At 39.3% G+C, this 19,379-nt stretch overlaps 10 protein-coding genes across 10 annotated transcripts; 7 read left to right on the top strand and 3 right to left on the bottom strand.

Annotated features, from left to right (window-relative positions):
- Nucleotides 1-27: 27 nt before the first annotated feature.
- BMR1_01G00440 (Elongation factor Tu GTP binding domain) lies at nucleotides 28-3,667 on the top strand (the record flags this gene model as incomplete). The annotated part of the gene is made up of 4 exons (XM_012791714.1): nucleotides 28-2,522; nucleotides 3,151-3,267; nucleotides 3,289-3,556; nucleotides 3,578-3,667. The coding sequence occupies 4 exons, from the start codon at nucleotides 28-30 to the stop codon at nucleotides 3,665-3,667; spliced, it is 2,970 nt and encodes a 989-aa protein (XP_012647168.1).
- A 213-nt stretch (nucleotides 3,668-3,880) lies between these two features.
- On the top strand, nucleotides 3,881-5,827 carry BMR1_01G00435 (BmGPI4, B microti specific, 24 tandem repeat, IPR011004; the record flags this gene model as incomplete). The annotated part of the gene is made up of 1 exon (XM_012791713.1): nucleotides 3,881-5,827. One exon carries the CDS (start codon nucleotides 3,881-3,883, stop codon nucleotides 5,825-5,827), a length of 1,947 nt encoding a protein of 648 aa, XP_012647167.1.
- A 255-nt stretch (nucleotides 5,828-6,082) lies between these two features.
- BMR1_01G00430 (BmGPI3, B microti specific) lies at nucleotides 6,083-7,675 on the top strand (the record flags this gene model as incomplete). Its single annotated transcript, XM_012791712.1, has 1 exon — nucleotides 6,083-7,675. The coding sequence occupies one exon, from the start codon at nucleotides 6,083-6,085 to the stop codon at nucleotides 7,673-7,675; it is 1,593 nt and encodes a 530-aa protein (XP_012647166.1).
- Nucleotides 7,676-7,901: 226 nt separating this feature from the next.
- On the top strand, nucleotides 7,902-9,440 carry BMR1_01G00425 (BmGPI2, B microti specific; the record flags this gene model as incomplete). Its single annotated transcript, XM_012791711.1, has 1 exon — nucleotides 7,902-9,440. The coding sequence occupies one exon, from the start codon at nucleotides 7,902-7,904 to the stop codon at nucleotides 9,438-9,440; it is 1,539 nt and encodes a 512-aa protein (XP_012647165.1).
- A 147-nt stretch (nucleotides 9,441-9,587) lies between these two features.
- On the bottom strand, nucleotides 9,588-12,468 carry BMR1_01G00420 (conserved Plasmodium protein, unknown function; the record flags this gene model as incomplete). The annotated part of the gene is made up of 11 exons (XM_021483086.1): nucleotides 9,588-9,657; nucleotides 9,678-10,201; nucleotides 10,222-10,361; nucleotides 10,406-10,498; nucleotides 10,519-10,850; nucleotides 10,896-11,108; nucleotides 11,159-11,507; nucleotides 11,528-11,832; nucleotides 11,880-12,050; nucleotides 12,072-12,425; nucleotides 12,446-12,468. The coding sequence occupies 11 exons, from the start codon at nucleotides 12,466-12,468 to the stop codon at nucleotides 9,588-9,590; spliced, it is 2,574 nt and encodes an 857-aa protein (XP_021337278.1).
- On the top strand, nucleotides 13,317-14,063 carry BMR1_01G00415 (NLI interacting factor-like phosphatase; the record flags this gene model as incomplete). Its single annotated transcript, XM_012791709.1, has 1 exon — nucleotides 13,317-14,063. The coding sequence occupies one exon, from the start codon at nucleotides 13,317-13,319 to the stop codon at nucleotides 14,061-14,063; it is 747 nt and encodes a 248-aa protein (XP_012647163.1).
- A 608-nt stretch (nucleotides 14,064-14,671) lies between these two features.
- BMR1_01G00410 (ubiquitin-conjugating enzyme E2 variant) lies at nucleotides 14,672-15,155 on the top strand (the record flags this gene model as incomplete). The annotated part of the gene is made up of 4 exons (XM_012791708.1): nucleotides 14,672-14,680; nucleotides 14,702-14,848; nucleotides 14,869-14,991; nucleotides 15,015-15,155. The coding sequence occupies 4 exons, from the start codon at nucleotides 14,672-14,674 to the stop codon at nucleotides 15,153-15,155; spliced, it is 420 nt and encodes a 139-aa protein (XP_012647162.1).
- On the top strand, nucleotides 15,568-16,622 carry BMR1_01G00405 (DnaJ homolog subfamily C member 8; the record flags this gene model as incomplete). The annotated part of the gene is given in 5 exon segments (XM_021483074.1): nucleotides 15,568-15,775; nucleotides 15,797-15,942; nucleotides 15,962-16,022; nucleotides 16,043-16,168; nucleotides 16,249-16,622. 5 exon segments carry the CDS (start codon nucleotides 15,568-15,570, stop codon nucleotides 16,620-16,622), a joined length of 915 nt encoding a protein of 304 aa, XP_021337277.1.
- BMR1_01G00400 (hypothetical protein) lies at nucleotides 16,678-17,306 on the bottom strand (the record flags this gene model as incomplete). Its single annotated transcript, XM_021483064.1, has 2 exons — nucleotides 16,678-16,781; nucleotides 16,802-17,306. The coding sequence occupies 2 exons, from the start codon at nucleotides 17,304-17,306 to the stop codon at nucleotides 16,678-16,680; spliced, it is 609 nt and encodes a 202-aa protein (XP_021337276.1).
- On the bottom strand, nucleotides 17,422-19,215 carry BMR1_01G00395 (hypothetical protein; the record flags this gene model as incomplete). The annotated part of the gene is made up of 1 exon (XM_012791705.1): nucleotides 17,422-19,215. The coding sequence occupies one exon, from the start codon at nucleotides 19,213-19,215 to the stop codon at nucleotides 17,422-17,424; it is 1,794 nt and encodes a 597-aa protein (XP_012647159.1).
- Nucleotides 19,216-19,379: the final 164 nt, after the last annotated feature.

The raw sequence follows: 19,379 nt of genomic DNA, 5'->3' as shown, positions 1-19,379 counted from the left end.
TAGACTTGTGTTGACCACTATTTTGCCATGGATTTATATGACGAATTTGGCAACTATATCGGCCAAGAGTTGGATAGCGACAGTGACGGAATCTTCGATAGTGAAGACGATGCACAGATAAAAAAACCACATCTGGACGAGGAGATATTGCCCGAACCCAGTGGGCTAGCTCAGATTGAGGATGATGAAGATGATATATACAAGGGGGCGAAGGTTGTAATTCAAGAGGAGGATATGCAGCCGTTGGAAGTGCCAATTATAGCGCCAGTGGAGAAAGAGGCGGTACGGCTTAAGGACGTGAAGAAATTAGATAGCGACTACAACGCCAGAAATTTCAACATCAAGGAAGATATACGAGAAAGTGATGAGGATATAGAGTTTTTTCTTTGCCTAACTAAACAACCTGAGTATATACGAAATATATGTATCGCTGGTGACTTTCACCACGGCAAAACAACTCTCATGGATTTGTTTCTAGAAAAATCACTTATTTACTCGGGGCAAAGCAACGATTTTCCCGAGCGATACATGGATAGCAGACTTGATGAACGCACACGGGAGATGTCAATTAAGGCGAATCCCATCAGTTTGTTATTCTCAAACGATCTATATGAGGGACTAGATTGCGTTGGATGTGATGAAGCCGTGTGGAAGCACAAAACATTCATATTCAACATGTTTGATTGCCCTGGACACATAAACTTCTTCGATGAGTTTGCCCATGCTGCAACTATTTGTGATGTTACAATATTGGTAATCGATGTGTTAATGGGATGTAATAGTACCTGTGAAAATATCATTAAATTGTGCCTTTATGATAATATCAAGTTTGTCGTGGTAATAAACTGCATCGATCGCTTGATTATGGAATTAAGATTACCCCCAGCTGACGCTTACCACAAAATCAATCATGTCATAAATCAGGTTAACACGTATGCAGGCAATTTGGCATCAACTTTGGGACTTCAAGTTGATACTTATAGCCCAATAAATGGTAATGTAGCGTTTGCCAGCGGCCAGTTTGGCATTTTTTTCACCTTAAAATCATTCTCTGTTCTGTATAGCGATGCACTCAATAGTGGACTTGGCGTTGAAAAATTTTATAAAAAGCTCTGGGGTAATAGTTATTACAACAGAGAAACGTTTAAGTTTACCTCATGTGGTAAGGTTGAAGAACAAAGATCGTTTGTGGAATTTGTCTTAACCCCCCTATACAAGCTATTTGGCATAGTTTCTGGCAAGGAGCCAGAGCTTGTCAACAACATATTGAATGATCGCTTTGGCATTCATTTAAATGAATTGGAAATGGGTGCTAATACTAGGAATTTATTACGCACAACTTTTACCAAATTGTTCCACAACGCCTCTGGCTTCGTCGATTTCGTGCTAAATCAGTCAATACCCTCTTCCTTTAATGCCATTAATAAAATCCAGAGCCTGTATACTGGTGATTTGACAACTCAATTTGCATCTGATATGCTATTGGGGGATCCAAATGGGCCACTAGTAATTCATATAGTCAAAAATTACCACGATGATAATTGTAAATCATTCTCACTCTTTGGTAGGATATACTCGGGCACAATTACTGTGGGCCAGGAAATTCGAATCCTTGGAAACACTTTTTCGCTGAATGATGACGAAGATATGGTCGTACGTACTGTTGCCTCACTTGCCATACCAAAGGGTAGATACAATATATCAGTCCAATCACTAAGCGCTGGAAATTGGGTTCTCATCTCTGGCATTGATCTGTGCCTATTCAAAACATGCACCATTACAAATTCAGTTGAGTGTGAGATATTTAAACCTCTATCACAGCGGTTTAAATATCTACCATGTATGCTTGCAGTTTGTAAAATTGCATGCGAACCTCTCGTGCCATCTGAGCTACCAAAAATGGTCAAGGGGCTGCGCAGCATTGAAAAGATTTACCCATCAAGTAAAATAAAGGTAGAAGAAAGCGGAGAACATGTTGTGGTTGGAACGGGGGAGTTGTACCTTGATTGTATATTTCATGATCTTCGCAAGTTGTACGGCGACTTGGAGATAAAAGTCTCAGATCCAGTGGTAATATTCACCGAGACAATTGTGGAAACATCAGCCATTAAATGCTGTGGTGAGACTCCAAATGGAAAAAATAAGATTTATTCCGTTGCCGAACCATTAGAGAAAGGGCTATGCGATGCAATTGAAAAGGGGATGGTTAGAATCGGCAGTCCCTTCTTCGAACAACAACTGCTCGATATCTACCAATGGGACCGCTTAGCCGCTAAAAATGTATGGGCATTTGGCCCTGATGCACAAGGTCCAAATATATTGCTTAATGACATCCTCCCCAGTGCAAATTTGACACTATGTGACTCTCTGAGAGATAGCATTATCCAAGGATTCCAATGGGCAACAAGGGAAGGACCTTTGATTGAAGAACCGCTGAGGAATGTGAAATTTAAACTACTCGATTTATCTATCGCAAATGATTTCATTGATTATGGCGCAGGACAAATAATACCAACTGCAAGGTAAGCACGCTAATTATAAGTATATTGCGTGTGTATATGTGAATATGTCAATAGATTTCTGACGAACCTAGATCATATATACTAAGAGTGTTCATTACTCAATCCTATATTGATAATTCGATATATACTTCCATTTCACAGTCTATTTTATCTTTGATTTAAGTTATCACTTGAATATCCCCCAAAAATAAAATTTTGAGAATTTTCGTTCAGAAATGAAGTTCTGATGAGGCTTTACATATGTGATTGACTATCTACCTACGTTCATTACCATTTCCCCCAGTTTTTTTCGAAATTTCGCTCCAATATGAGAAAATACAGCAATACAATAACAGTTACCGTGTAAAACATACGAAAAATTATTTTCTATGACACAATTTTGTCATAGAAAATAATTTTCATCAATAATCACTCGACACTACAATTAATTCCAATAAACTTTAAATCGACGCTCCAGTTGTGACGGCACGGGATTATTTATCCATTGAAAACCACACAATCACTTGATATAGGGCCAACAATATATTTATTTACATATATACTAGCGTATACATGCGTGTAAATGGACGAATAATTTGAAATGAATGGCACTAGCAATCAATCTTAATACATTTACCGGCTAACCCAGGCGCGTAGTATACAGTTCAGTGCTGCTGGCAGCACCTAGACTGATGGAACCAGTGTTTTTATCTGAAATATACTGTCCTGCAGACTGTGTGACACCAATACAAGCAATTTTGGACAGGTAACAAAATTTTTAATGCAGACGTAGGGGACATGTGATCCGAGACCTACCGATCCCCGGATCTCCATTTTACACTGTACACGTTTATATACCGGCAATCGAATCCTTCGGATTTGAGACAGATTTAAGAATGCATACTAGTGGACAAGCCTTTTGTGTAAGTGCCTTTGACCACTGGAACATAGTACCAGGGGACCCGCTCGACAAGACAATCGTATTGAAACCATTGGAGCCCGCGCCCATTCCCCACTTGGCGCGCGAGTTCTTACTAAAGACAAGACGGCGCAAAGTAGGCAAATGAGTGATTTAGGGCCTCTGCGAGGACATTACGATCAACAAGTTTTTCGATGGTCCGTCAATGGACCAGATTGCAGCGGATCTGGAAATGTTGACCATGTGATAACACCGACAATTTTCTTACTGCGACCAGCGGAGTTTCCATTGCCGTAGTTAGTTGGTATTATTGTGTATCATTTGAAAATTTCTCGATTAGGATGAAGAGCCAATCGATGGATGCTAGCACTAACGAAATAATTTCTAGTTTAACCAGCCAATTGTGGCTGTGCCTTCATTAGTGATTATAACACCAAAGCACGTTACAGATTAGCTTACAATGAATAAAGCTACTAAAATCTCAACAATCTTACACCTTTTGTTTTATGTATTTACTATGAATAATGCGCACATTGGCGCATATGGCTCTGGCCCAGATGAAGATACACATGATGCAACTCAACCAGAAAATAAAAACATTGACCTAAGTGACGGGGAAAACCTACACACTGAACTTAGACATGGACAGGCAGAACCAGAAGGATCGAACCTTCAAACCGACGATTCTATCTACACCAGCACGCCAGAACAGCCTTCTGATGTATCTGGAAGCCCCAAGGTAGATGATACCGAATCTGATTATGCCGTTAAGGCAGGCCAAAGCGATAGCGTAAATGCAAATTACGATCCCACTAATGACTTTACACTTGGAAGCGCACCAGAGATTAAAATTGAATGCGATAATAATTTAGAGTATGGCGTAGTAAATTACTTCCCCTTGACAAAATTAATGAAGTTTTACATCATGTACGAGAAAGAGCTGGAAAACGTAATAATTAGCCAAAAATTGACGTCATCGAGTATTGCCGAGCCCTTTTGCAAAAAATTGATAGAGCTGACAACTTGTCTTCTTAAACAAATCGAATTTAACATGGACAGGATTGATAGCTACAGAGCACATTTAAACAGAATTATTGATGAGAATAATACTACCATAGATGAATTTCCCATTTCTGCAGACTTTATTAAGGCACGTGTCAGTGCTTTTCATGGGTTTTTCATAATCGGCGAGAGAACTTGGAAGTTGTTGAACTTAGCTAAAAATCAAACCACGATTCTAAGAAGAGTAACTTCGATACTTTCCAGTCGGTTATTAAAAACCAGTGCGTCATCTCTGTATAGAACCATCAATTTGGAGCACTTACTTCTCCCCTCGTCCAATTTCACGCTAGATATCAGTTCTCTAGCACATTTGAAGAAGGAACTTGACGATACTGTTGCCAAAAAATACCTTTTAAAGATTATTTACGATGCCTATAACCGCGCTGTAGACTTTGAGAATAACTTTAAAACCTTTTCTTCGTTCCTGAGAATTTCAAAACAAGTATTATCTGATACCGATAAAGAACACTTTCACAAGGTGGCTTATGATTTGATTATAGATTTTGAACAACTCATCCGCGTACGAAACTTGGGGAACTGCCTAAAATCCACTCTAGGCGAAGAAGGTAACGACGAAAACGGTTCTCCCTTGAGCGAAATAGACGCATACCCAATTAGTACGTTTGGAGATTGCCCGAATAAACTGGAACCACTTGATGAATATGCAATCAAAAACTCTATCGAAGATTTCACTGGGCTATTAGAAATATGCTTAAAAACGCCCACATCTCCCTCAGATACAACTCTAAGCGAAGATGCAAATCTCGGAAAAGATGCTGGTATAGGTAAAGATACAAATCTGAGAGAAGTTAACAATATAGGTAAAGATGCAAATCTCGGAAAAGATGCTGGTATAGATAAAGATAAAACTCTAAGCGAAGATAAAAATATAGGTAAAGATGCAAATCTCGGAAAAGATGCTGGTATAGATAAAGATAAAACTCTAAGCGAAGATAAAAATATAGGTAAAGATGCAAATCTCGGAAAAGATGCTGGTATAGATAAAGATAAAACTCTAAGCGAAGATAAAAATATAGGTAAAGATGCAAATCTCGGAAAAGATGCTGGTATAGATAAAGATAAAACTCTAAGCGAAGATAAAAATATAGGTAAAGATGCAAATCTCGGAAAAGATGCTGGTATAGATAAAGATAAAACTCTAAGCGAAGATAAAAATATAGGTAAAGATGCAAATCTCGGCAACTATACCAACCTACCCAACAGCATCTACTTGCAGGCCAAAAAAACCGTGAGAGATCTCATAGGATCAGACAGCGCGAAAATAAATGCCTTACTACACTTTTTGGTTCCTTTCCAAGTTGGAATGCTTATCATGTCGCTGTAAACTATGACTTCCCTGAATTACAGCATTAATCTGCGCCTGGTGTCACGATGCATTCTAAACGCAGTACTTGAATAATGTAACTCTATAAATAATTTTATACATAAATGAAATCGCTTCACCGACCGTTTGCCATTGGTCAATGGAGCGACTGGCGACAGTTACAGGTAGAATATTTTCCTCTCAATTAATAGATTGGCTCCACTGATTTTCACAGACACAACAGTAGACATTAGATAATAGTCAAACACACATAAAATGCCGCTAAAATACCTCCTAGTGTGCCTAGCACTAGTTAATACGGGATTGGGCGCTGTGATCACGCCGCCCAACGTGGGCGACGCAGATCTAAAGGACTTGGCGACACCAGACGAATCAGAGACCAACGAATCGCTCCCCGACCAAACTGACCCAAACGCCAACACCGCAACCAGCACGAATGACACTGACGAACCACAGACAGGCGGAATACTATCCATGTTGGAGATGGGGCGTGTAAATGACGGAGAAAAGCAAAAGATAGAGATCACGCCCAAAGCTCGCGAAACTTCCTACGAAGTTAAGGTAACCAATATAATGAAAAAAGACACCTCTACTATCACGCCACAGGAGACTGATTCGCCCAACAAGCCTAGACCTTCGGGCAATTTGAGAAGAATTATATCGGAAACGTTGGCGGAACAATCACTAGATGCGGAAAATAAGCCAAATAAAGACGCACCTAAAGAGGAAACACGCAACAAGCCAGAAAAAGAGGCAGTGATTGCGCCTGTGGATCCAACTGCAATGAACATACTAGAGCCCGAGCAAATAGACAATCCAACCACGCAGCTGGGCGCCGATGGCAAAACACCACCGGCACTATTCGAAGACGATCCGCCCATCGATGTGATTGTTGATCACAACCTCGAATTTGGGCTGATAAATGTATTCCCCCTATCAAAGCTATACTCAGCATACCTGCATGGAGTAACACGTCACAAGGATTTCTTTGACCTGCCCCCAGATACGGCCGGGGACGAGGTTTCATCGCATCCCTACAATGGCAAGATTTTGGAGGCTTTGAATGCATTGGTTGATCAGATTAAATTTAATCACGATCGCATCAACAAGATGAACAATGAACTCATTATTTCTCAGCGTGATATTACCAGTGTCTCTAAGAGCATCAAATTCACGCCCTCAAATCACAAGCTACTAGAGGCTCTTACTACACGATCCAAAAAAACCTACGACCAATGGAAAGATTCCTTTGAATTTACCCAAAATAAGCTGATTACAACGAGAGAGAGCCTCGAGAATGTGAAACAGTGTATCACTGGTGGCTCAATGCATAAATGCCGCAAGCATTTTGAAACTGTTTTTGACCTTCTAAACCTGTTTGACATTTTTTCTCGTGGTACGAACCTGTGTAACTATGCCTCAATTTGTCAAATTAACTTAAGGAGGAAAGTTACCAAATTCTTACATTTTACTGAGATACAACTGCGCTACGATGCGGCAAATAAAGACATACAAAAGATGGCAGAATTTGTCAATCAACTGAAGCGAGAGAGCCACAGCGCATTGGCAGCAGTGGTCACTCGCACCAAAAAAAGCGCCTACGGCGTCGTAGGTCATGTCAACAACTCGATTAAGAATGCAACTGTAAATGATATCAAAAATTCCAGCGCCATAGGCGCTGTTAAAGTTACGAATTCAACCCACAATAAACCCACCGGCAACGTATATACTGACACGAGTAATGCATTATTTGATAAATTAGAAAAAATGGACAAAGATTCTGTTAATCTCCGCAGTCTATCTAATTTTTGTGCTTTCACAGTCATGCTAATTGCCATTGCGTTCTAACACTCAGCACCGAATTGACAATTAATGTAACAATTGCTTTATTGATAATGAAATTGTATCAAAATGACACTTTATATTTATCATTATATATTAATTTTGCAATATTTATGTATATATCGTTGTTAAGAGAATATTCTCGTTAAGTGATTTAGTTTGATTTTTCCTTGCGGAGAATTTTTTTAAAAAATCCACGCTTAGTATTGCACTACACTTAAAACATTATAAAATGCCTGGCAAACAAAGTATATTAGTATTATCAACGACATTAGCAATGATTGCAATGCTGCCATCGTTACACATAGAATGCCACACCTTGCGGACTCTTAATGATGCAAACCCCAAGAACACAACCAACCCCAGCCGGCCTTCCACCCTAGAAACGGGCAATGATAACCCTGTTAATAATGTTCCAGTGAGTGATGACCCTGCTGATAATGCTCCGGCTAACAATTTTGGGAACACTGCTACTGGTACGCTGAGGGAGCATGTTGAAAATAGAAGGAAAGCAATGATTGGCTCAGATTCAACGAACAGCAGTGATGACGAACAGCAAATGCATTCTCCTCTCAACTCTCCCAGGTACAAATCCAGGTTTTCGGCTGTCAGAAAGACTTTGAATGATGAACTTGGGATTATTTTGAATAATAAATTAAAGCAACACAAACAAGGAGATCCCAGGGAAGTGGTTGATCAAAATCAGGTTCCTGATAATAGTTTGACACCAGCAGATAATTCAATTAAGCTAGGTGATCGAGATGCGGGTGAATCGGCTACTGTGCCTGCGAAAGATGCAACGAATATAGATGTAAACAATGCATTAGAACTTGGTAGATTTAGTATGTACCCACTCTACAAGTTATATTTTGCAGACGATTATGAGAAAAATACAAACCTAAATGGCGATACGTTAAAGTCACTCGATCTTGTGGAAATGCAGGTGAAATACAATATAGAACAATTAGAAAATATGCGTGAACTAATTATTAAATTGGATGAATCTTTACAGAAATTAAATGCAAAAATTCCAGACGATGGTACTATTCGACAATTTAACGCTTTTTGTAATAAGATTAAGAAATTTGGTAAGCCTTGGATCAACTCCTACGAACTCACCAAAGGGAAATTGGTACAATTAAATGGAAGAATAAAGTTAATAAAGGAATCTATTGCAGAGGGCAGGGTTGGCATTAAGAACATGATTTTTCAACTGTTCAAATCAGTTGGCATAAATTTAGTTGATGGCGGAATTTTAGCTGACGGGAATGCAATTTTGAATGACGAAAATATCGACAAATTTACAGACTATCTGAATAAACTTATCAGAGGAAAATTGGAAATCGATTCGTTAAAGATGAACTGCTACGCCATACAAAACACACAAGTTGAATTATACCAGTTACTTTCGACCCACTTCCTGGACAGTCCTGTTGATCCAGAGAACCCTCTAGTGCCAGCAGGGTTAATTCCAGAGTCGAATACAGATTCTGGCAAGAATAAAAGTAACAATCTAAAAAAAAAGTCCATGATAAGAGAGAGACGAGAAATGCAGATTAATGGTAATTTAAAAAATTCTGGCTCGGATTCCGACTCCGACGACAGTATAGGTTATCAACCTGAATTGAAGAGGCTAACACAACTACAATCGTATGAAGATAATAATGATGCCCTAGACCAATCAGAAGACTCCGACTCTTCTGACTATGTACGAATAAACGGCGGCTTTTTGCTTCCCCTTGCAATAACTGTTGTCTTATGGGTATTGTAACATTGTAACATTGCACAAACTTGAACATATTGTTGTGAAATTAATTCTCAAATAGTAATAAAAGGACCATGCTTGCATAAATTTAGGCGATAATTGATGAACTCAAATCTGAAAGTTCATTATAACGCTGACCCAAACTTTCCACTACTATGACAGAGTCGGAGACTCTGCCTCCAGGCGGCGTAACTTGATCTTCCTGGCGTCTTCAACAAATTGCCTGAGTTAAGGACAAATTACTGGTTGAGAGGGCCGATAATAGAGGCCGCAATGTCTAGACCCTTGACACCCTTGATCATGTACAGCGCTTCGCGGGAAGTGCACTGGGTCTTCTTGTCCTCAAATGTCTTCCGAATGATCCTCAACGCCCACTTGTCAGATATTTTGTGACATTCGCTGATCTTGGCTGACCAGCTGTCAACTGGCACATGGATGGCCGGGTCTAAGGCGCCACTCTGTGTCAAAAGCGAAGCAAAGCTGAACTGGTTGGCATACAGGGACAGACGGTACCGCATCTCGTCATAAATCATCCAGTCCAGTGCCACAACTTCGTCCGCCACTCGCAGATTACCGTCCTCTCCCTTTACCATTTCCTTAAGCTGAGGGTCCTCCGACAGCAGCGAGTTGTACCTCTTGAGGGGCACTGCACTGGCTACCAGCGGGTCTATACGTAGGTATGATTTAAGGAGAGAGTAGCCGAAGAAGTTGACCGGCACGCTTGAGGTGGGATAAAGATGCCCTGGACGCAGCTTCACGTAGCAGATCTGGGTCAAAACCCGGGTACCTTATCTAGTTCGACGTAGAGGGGGAACAGAAGCGAGTTCACGGAGTTGCCCATGTCCTGCAGGTTGACTAGGGGCATCCAATGCAGAATGAATTGACCGGCCAGATCCATGCCTGTGGGATACAGCCCATAAACAGTGCCTAAGTCATTGAGATAGGGACGATGAATTGAAGAACTGACATACCTTGAGACCTAATGTGGCAGATTAAATTGTCAGAAATATTGATCCAATCGATCCCAACAGTGCCATTGATCGGGTTTGGCAACGAAAACGTCTCTGAGTGGAATATCATTTACCTTTGGACAGTATCGTTAAACAGCCTGCTCTGTCCTTTGAGTAGCTCTTGACTGAATCTACTACGAACAACACATGCTGATAATGTGCTAATCCGGTCCAATTATCTATGGCACCAAATTTGGTTATGACAATTAGCAAGGGCCCATGCCCTGCAAGCGCAGCGCATGGGCCGGATAGCTGCGAGGCCGACAGCAAGCTGCCGCCTGGGGAGAAGACGTAAAGCGTATTGGCGCTGGTTACCATTGCCAAAAAAGTGGCCCCTAGGGCTATAGCCTTGATGGTCTCACCTGCACGGGTTCGTCGTTCCCAATTGGCGGCCCCAGTGAATAGACTAAATTAGCTCGCATATGTGAAAAAGAGGTTCTAACAGTCTTACCTGAAGGAGAGGATTGAATTTGCTGTGTCTGAGTTCTGGATATCCGCCGATACAGCGTATCCGTTAGAGTAAAGCGACACTAAAGAACAATTATACTTATCCGCCACCTTGATATTGCCTGCATGTGGTCCGGAGAACATGTGAATGTGAATTGTTTGATTGCCTAGCACAGATGACTTTGATACATGGCCCAACTGATTCCAAAACATACACCTAAATTAACGATTTTATTTAATCATTTGACGATGAGAAACATAGCATACCATTGATCGGCTGCGTCTATTGGCGGTGGACACTGGCCGGGTGTAACGATCATATCATCACACTCAGCATTTTTTGACAAATTCCCAAGAAGGGACTCGAGTGCATTAATTTTCTTTTGCATATTTATAACCATTGTGTGTAGTGAATCATTTTGGTAGTCTCCGTCCACAATAGTGTTATCATCGCCCAGACTAGAGGGTGTGGATGTTGAATGCTTTGTCGGACTAACAAATAACTCTTCTTGCACTGGGCTCTCCTCAGCGTCAAGATCCACAAAATTAGAGCTTCCCTTCACCAAATTCTTCTTCTTCTTTCCTCCGATTTCCAAAGGTTCCACGTGCAATTCGGCTGGGTGAACTATAAACTACCTTCGTCGTGGTAGTAGAGAAAAAGTTTGCCATCTTTTTGAAAGAAATCGACAACTGAAGGCCAAGCTAGACTTCGGCTTATCTTGCTCAACTGTGCTTCTTCATCAAAATCCCAAATTATAAGGGCGTCGTTGGAGCCAGTAACTAGTAGGGTATTATCGCCCTGTGCTAAAAAGCGTACCAATGTAATAGTACTGACATGCGTAGACCCTGCTGCAGTTTGGAAGCTATATAGAGACCATTTGGAACCGGAAATATACCTTACTACCCTATCTCCTCCTATTGCAAGCGTTTTTAGCGGACCCCTGAGTTAAATAATTTCATCGTATCTTGTGAGTAGGTTAGCTCTTACCAGGCCAGAGGGTGTACCCTGCTTCCATCTGATAACTTTATTGTCGAATTGTGCTTAACTTCATGTGCCGAATCCTCCTCTATCAAATGGATGCTTTTTTCGCCAAAGGCAGCTAAAATGCCTAGCCTACGGTTAACTTCAATGGCAAGGATAACCTCGTCAAATTGCTTCCTGAATAAATTGTTTGGTTACTTGAAGGGCTGAGCCAGCTTGTGATCCCAGAGCTCAAGGGTTGTTTCATTGGCCAAGATGTATGTTATATGCAGATCTGACTGCACGGCCAGGGGCAAATTGTCAGAAATCTGGGCATACGGGCTTACATTTGACCCTTCAACACTGCACAACCAGGTACAATTTTTACCATCATTGTCTAGGCCTGCAATTGCGAGCGTGGACCCGTCTAGTGGGTAGATACTCAATAGCTTTGTAAAATTACCGGATATTTGCACCTCTTTTGAAGATTCTACACTAGAGAGGCTAAATGTAGATATTCTTGAGTCTATTAGAAATCGAAATATTCTCCCATCGTGTACAATATAAAATTTTCTTCATGGCTACACACTCACCTGGAGTCGGGCACAACCGGCATGTAACTATATAGTGCTCTACTACATACACATTATTATTGTTTTATCTAAAGCCTACGCTGCTCTACTCAGTGTGGCCGGGTATTGTATTTGACGCAGTATATTTACTTGGCTAACCGCTATGATGTCGTAAAATTGCATACAATTCCAATTATTGGCAACTGGAGAAAACTGATAGACAATTACTTATTTAATCGCAGTGCATTAGTCTACGATTATACTCTGTCACTAACTGACAAATGGATGCATGGTTACAAATTCGGCACATTATAGCTACAAATAACGTTTTAAGTAAATTTTGCTTAATTTTAGATTTTTTTTTCTCTGAACTCCCCCAAGCTATACATTATTGCGACTGTAGTTGTGTATCTTAGAATAGTTAAAATGCTTGAACAGTACCTGCAACATCGCCACTATCCTACCGACCATAGATTAACATAGAATTAGTACATAGATTAAAACTCTGCAATTGAAGGAAAAAATAACGGACACGTAACCGAAAAATTAGTTATTTGATATCATAACAAACTTATTAACATTATTCACGTCATACATATAGATTAGATGCCCCATAATGTGTAATCGTCATATCGCTCATAACCAATAAATAATACGTTCAATGCACAGTGAATGATTGAATATGTATATATTCAGCATTATTTCAGTCTCTTGAACTATGCCTTTAACAATTGGGTTCTACACATGCATAAGAGAAATGGAATCATATGCATGCAGGTCCGCAACAGTAGGTTGTGTAAAATTTGAATGGGTAACCAGTTTAAACCCTACAAACTATTACAAGGGTTATATGTTAACGGATCTCAAAATTTAAACCAGAGAAAATTACACAATGCCAACTACATACTCCACAATTATTCAACCACTCACACATTTACAACCACAGCCTCAAATTCAATCAGAAACCAAACCAAAAGTTGAGGCCAATCGACCAACTTTTCAAACTCAGCTAAAAAAATTTCTGACAAGTGAAAAGCCAGTTACCTCTGGTAAGAAAAAGTTCACCCTGGTGCTGGATCTGGATGAAACTCTGATCCACTCTGAGTTTGTTACTGACGGCAACCACTCCTTTTCCACTACTATCAAGAATGATACCGAAAATCAGACTATTTATGTATACAAAAGACCATATGCTGATGAATTCCTAGAGCAAGTGGCTAAGCTTTTCGAAGTGGTCATTTTTACTGCAGGATCTGAGCCATATGCCAAGGCGGTTATCGACATTCTTGACAAGAACAAGGTCGTATCCAAATGCTATTACCGCGATTCATGTTTATCATATCGTAATTGCTATGTCAAAGACCTACGCATACTAAACATACCTCTATCAAACATTGCAATTGTGGACAATTCACCTATATCGTATTGTATACAACCAAAAAACGCTATACCAATAACTACGTGGATAAATGACCCAAACGACACTGAGTTACTAAACCTACTCCCCTTCCTTAAGAGAGCTTCTATGTCCGAGTCCTTCGTTGCCGCTTTGGAGGAAAACGACCTTTTAGAATATGGATTTATTATTTCCCCCGGTGCAAAGATTAAACATAAGATTGACCCCTACATTATATTATGAGACGCAGTCGATCAAGGCCATCTAATGTATTTCCCTCTCTATGTACAATATATCTCTCGTTTATAAGATGCGGTTCCTCATTGAAAAAATGCAGCGTAATGTGTCATTTGTAATGCATCTATCGACTTTAATAAACATCTTTTGTATTATTAATGATAACAACACAATAGTCAAGTTCTAAAATGAACTTAATTTCACGTGGAATTGCCAGTTACTTTGCGCCAAAATGGCCCAACGGCTCCCAATTACCCTAGTCACTACTTAATCTAATTTCACAATACCTTCATAAATCATAAATATCTGCCTACATTGTGAATGCTGGTTAAATATACCAGAGAAACTGCGTACCATTCGTACAATAAACTCTGCTAAATACATGGATAAACACTGATTTTAAACGTAGTAATGAACTATAGATTGAGAATCTGGCGGAGACAGTTGTTCAACGTCCGATACACTTGGTATATATTGCCTCAATTTTTACACATGCTTAGTTATTTATGTAAAATATGACCTAAAATTCCCGTGCAAACTCCAAAATAATGACAATTTGCTAATATATGTTGTTAATGATTATGGTGTAGTTACAATTTGTACTGCGTTGTGACATGGATGAGGTAGGGAAAATGGCGACTTAGGTTATTGTGCCTAGGAGCTTTAGATTGTTGGACGAGTTAGAGAAGGGTCAGAAGGGGTTGGCTAGTGATGGTGTATCCTTTGGACTACAGGAAGCGGATGACATAACACTAACCAATTGGTCATGCACGATTTTGGGTTATCCAGGAGTAAAAAATGAGTTATTTAGACAAACTTTGAAAATCGTATTTACTGCCTCTCCCTTATATGCGGAGATAACTACCCTGATGAGCCTCCGATTGTGAAGTTTTTGACAAAAATTTCGCTCCGATGTGTCGATCCCCAAGGCAACGTACCAAACAGCTTATCACTTAGGTTATAAAAAGTCTGTGCCCGGTTCTTGCTTCTTGGAACAGAAATTTCACAATTGAATCAATACTGACATGCTTACGGAAGGAAATGGCCCAAGTTCACAACCGTCGTCTGGCACAGCCTCCGGAAGGGGATATGTATTAGACTACACCCAATTAGCTAGTGATTTATGTAATGCTTATTGATTTCAAATATACCTCACTACACTAATTTCAATTTGGAGTCCTATTGTTAGCAGCGCTAGATGCGACTTGATACTTATTTAAACTTTGATATATATTAATTATATTAAAAAATCGATTCATAACAATTATTTTTAAATAAAAAATTGATAATTTCATAAGATTTATATTTCACACTAAAATATCGGTATTTTATGCAAAATTTCACATATGGACAGAGTTGTTACCCTAAGTAGAAATCATAATTTAATCCCTATACACTAGCACGCCATTAGATGAAATTAATATTGTATCATTTAATTATGTTTACCAGTAATTGGGGATTCCATCTATAAAAATATTGAAATAATGTCAAACAAAATACTCGATTACTAATGAATGCTTCTGGTAATAATGAGAAGGACGGTGCTAATGATAAGCCTGAATCTGATGATCAATATTCAGAACCAAATTACAGGAAATTAGATTCACAAGATAATCACAGTTCAAATACTAGCAATTCTAACAATGATGAAAATAATATTGGTGATGTCGACGAAATCTTCGGCAGTTTTATGAATGAAATAGATAGTATACGAAATAGTAGGCGAAGGCATTATTTAGGTAAAAATGAGAGTCGATTGGATAAAAAAATGGACTCAAACGGTCATGTAATCCGACTCATATCGCAAGCGTTCCCCTCTCCCTATCAAGTTTTGGGAGTCGGCCCTGATGCCACAATTGATGATATCAAAAGGGAATTTAGGAATGTATATTGCGTTAATTTAGATTTCCCGCTACATACACCCCGATAAATGCCGCCACCCCAGGGCTCAAGAGGCTTTTCACAGTAAGAGATTTCTAAATTAGTTTTAAAAAAGGCGTATGAGGATATTCACAAAGAAGAGATTAGGGAAAAGTACAAGACTGTGTTTGATTTCGCTCGTAAAATTGTGTACAAGAAACATGGCATTAAACCATCCGCTAACAACATAGGTAACAAACATACTACCTTTTAATTTGTACATAACTTTGTTATGTACAAATTAAAATATCGCCAGCAAACACTTACACAGATTTGGTACTTGCTGGCTTTGGACCAGAGGGGCAGAAGGCAATGGAAAAGGAAATTTATGCCGAATGTGATGCCATATTGCAAAGGCAAGCCGACAGGAAGGAGTATGCAGAAAGAACTTTGAAGGCCAATATTGAATATGAAAAGCGGAAAATAAGCGAAATCATGCTACTTGAGCGCATCCAAATGTACGAAAGAATGGAATGGGACAAAACCATTGACATGCGTGTCAACAGTTGGCGTAATTTCCAGGACCAGGTAGATACAAAGCAGGTCAAGTTCAACGCCTTTAGGGGCGTGGATACCAAGAAAGAGGAAAGGTCGGCACAGCATCAAGAAGCGCTCAAACACGTTACCAAGAGACGCAAATATTAGCTATTCAGTGGAGTAACTGGGCGTTTAAATCGTGTAAAATTACCGGCTCTATTTGTCACAGCTGGGAATTACCCCTTCTGGCCGCTTCGTATATGCGCCTCGCCGTTACCACTGTTGAGCCATGAGCTAAGGCATCTTCCTGAGCCCTTTTAAGGCAATCTACATGAAAAAATTCTGACCTGCTATGTAATACTTGCAGCAAATGCTAATTGTACATAGTAGCTCGTCCAGTTCCTGCGGAGGAGTAATTTGGTTAAAATCAATAGGGGGTAATTCGCGCGGCTGTTTTCTATATAGATTAGCCAATTTGTTTACGTGGTCGTAAAGTGGACTACGTGCATAGTTATCATTTTGGCGAGTCCTAGGACCTAAGCCTTCCATTTCAATTTGATGGCTGCACCATGATAAAGTGTCTACTTGACTTGCCGATGGACTCGATTGATCCGCTGGGCGGGGAACATAATTTGTGTTTAGTTGTATGGGTTCAAAAGTGTGTGAATCTTTCACGAAATAATTCAATAGAGATATTTCGTAAAACTCCAGGCACTTTGCTATGACGTTGCGATTTATAGATACCCTCCCCGCTTCTACATATCTACTTAAAAAATCAGGATTCAGGTTTTTATTGTTTCCATCGCACTTAACTTCATTTTTTTTGGCTCTACAGTCACTGTTATATCCCATATCAACACAAATTAACAGCAGATTAGGCACACCTACAGCCTATTTTTAGGCATCCCCACACTACCTATTGCGCTAAAATAAATGTGTATCATACAAATCACCTATTAATTATATACTAAAATTTCGCCAACATTTTCTCCAGCTGTTTGTCACTAACTGCACTGATAAAGTTTCCAACATCTGGATTTTTCATCGCAATGTCATTCAGCATGACTCCCATATCCTTGCCCATAGCGTCATAGTCCCTAGACAAAATGGAAATGGCCAGTACTAATCGTTGCGCCTCCAATTTCTCCCTCAGCGCCACAAGTGCCTTGTCTATTTTGTTCTTGGCGTGTTTGTCGTTGAGATTCCATAATAGCCTAAATGCTTCCTTACAGTCTTTGCTTGATTGTAATTTACCATCTCCCATATTATCATTGGTGTTAGCGCTGTCTTTGTCGCCCAAATGTTGGCTTAGACAGCTGGACATATACAAGATTGTTTGGTCGTACTTGTGTATCACAATTAGACCGTTAACATCATCAAAAATATGCTTACATTGGTCTTCAATCCCTTTCCCAATTTCAAACAATTTTTCATGAAAAGTTTTTGGTTTATACCCCTCTTCACTTACAATTCCCAACGCTTTAAACACTAATCCCTCAGTTTGGGTAATCTGAACCACCTTGGACATCTTCTCTTGCAGATCCATCTTGGCATTTTTAAGCAGCTTAATACTATCAATTACGTTTTTAATAGTCAAATATTCAAATGGCTTTTTAAAGGGCTTAAACACATCCCTGTTTCGAGTTACAAGCAAGTCATCAACAAAGGCATTGGCCTTTTCAACTAGCCTCCTATTTTTTTCAACAGACACTTTAAAAGTCGTAATCGCCCGGTACAAGTTTCCCTCTTCATCAAATGTGAAGGCTACATTTTCTATAATTTCATTAATATTATCTAGTGAACCAATTATATCATCTAATACAAGTTGGTCATTGCCATTAAACTTTGTTATCATGGCATTAGCCATGTTTTCAGCATCGTAAAGTACGTGTAACACATCCTCAATATAGCTATAAACATCATCCTCTGTGTGTTTCATAAACATGTATTCGTGAGTGATTTTAGTTAGCAGATTTTCAGCTTCAACCTTATTAAACCTCTTAATGGCCTTGAGAGATCTCATACAGGAGGTTCTCAAATCACTAATTTTTTCAGATTCTGCTGTTATATAATTCCTTTTTTCTTCCACCAATTTGAAATACATTTTTATATTTCCAATTGCATTGCTAAAATTATTACCATATGCTCCAATTATTTCTTCCCTACTATGAGGACTAGACTTATTTTGCAATCTGAGTGATAGTTCGTTGAGCATATTTTGGATGTATTGATCATCTTTGACGATCGATAAGAACCTCTTGTCGATAAATTTAGTAGTATTTACTGACAAAGTATACGCATCATTTATATATGAATTACACCTTTTGCCAGCCTCTGAGGATACTTCCTCACTTATACATTTAACTATTTCATCTATCTTTTCATTCATAGGGGGAATGACACTATCAATAATTGCTATTATTGTTTTCGCCAATTTAGCTGATGATTTAACCCTTTCAATTACTTCCTCCCTAATAATCTCTGCGTCTTCAAAACCTTTTCCAGGTCCATCGAGCAACTTGTTCATTGTTATAACACCTTTTTCCTGGACACGTAATGAATCCAATATATCATCTTTCACCTCATTTAAATGTCCAATACTTGCCCTTAGATCCTTAACAATACCTACGTCAGCATCCGCTGCCCTAATCACTCCTTCACCCATCTCTCCTCTAACACCATCATCACTAAATAGATATATTTGTGAACTATTCTTTACACTATTTAGCAAAAGTATTGAAATTACACTAGCAGTATACATTATACAGACTTAATATCAACTAAAACATTGAATGTGTAAAGCTTTCGCTGACAAATTAGCCAGTTGGCTGTGATAGAAATATCACTAGCTGGTAACGAATAAATGTAGGGAAACTTACAGCAAAAAATTGAAAACTTGTGTCAAATGAGGTGGAAATTTGCGAT

Source organism: Babesia microti, chromosome I (assembly GCF_000691945.2).
Source record: "Babesia microti strain RI chromosome I, complete genome".
NCBI classification, from domain to species: Eukaryota; Apicomplexa; class Aconoidasida; order Piroplasmida; family Babesiidae; genus Babesia; species Babesia microti.
Note: the sequence above shows the minus strand (reverse complement) of the source record. Positions and strands in the feature narration are given on the sequence as shown.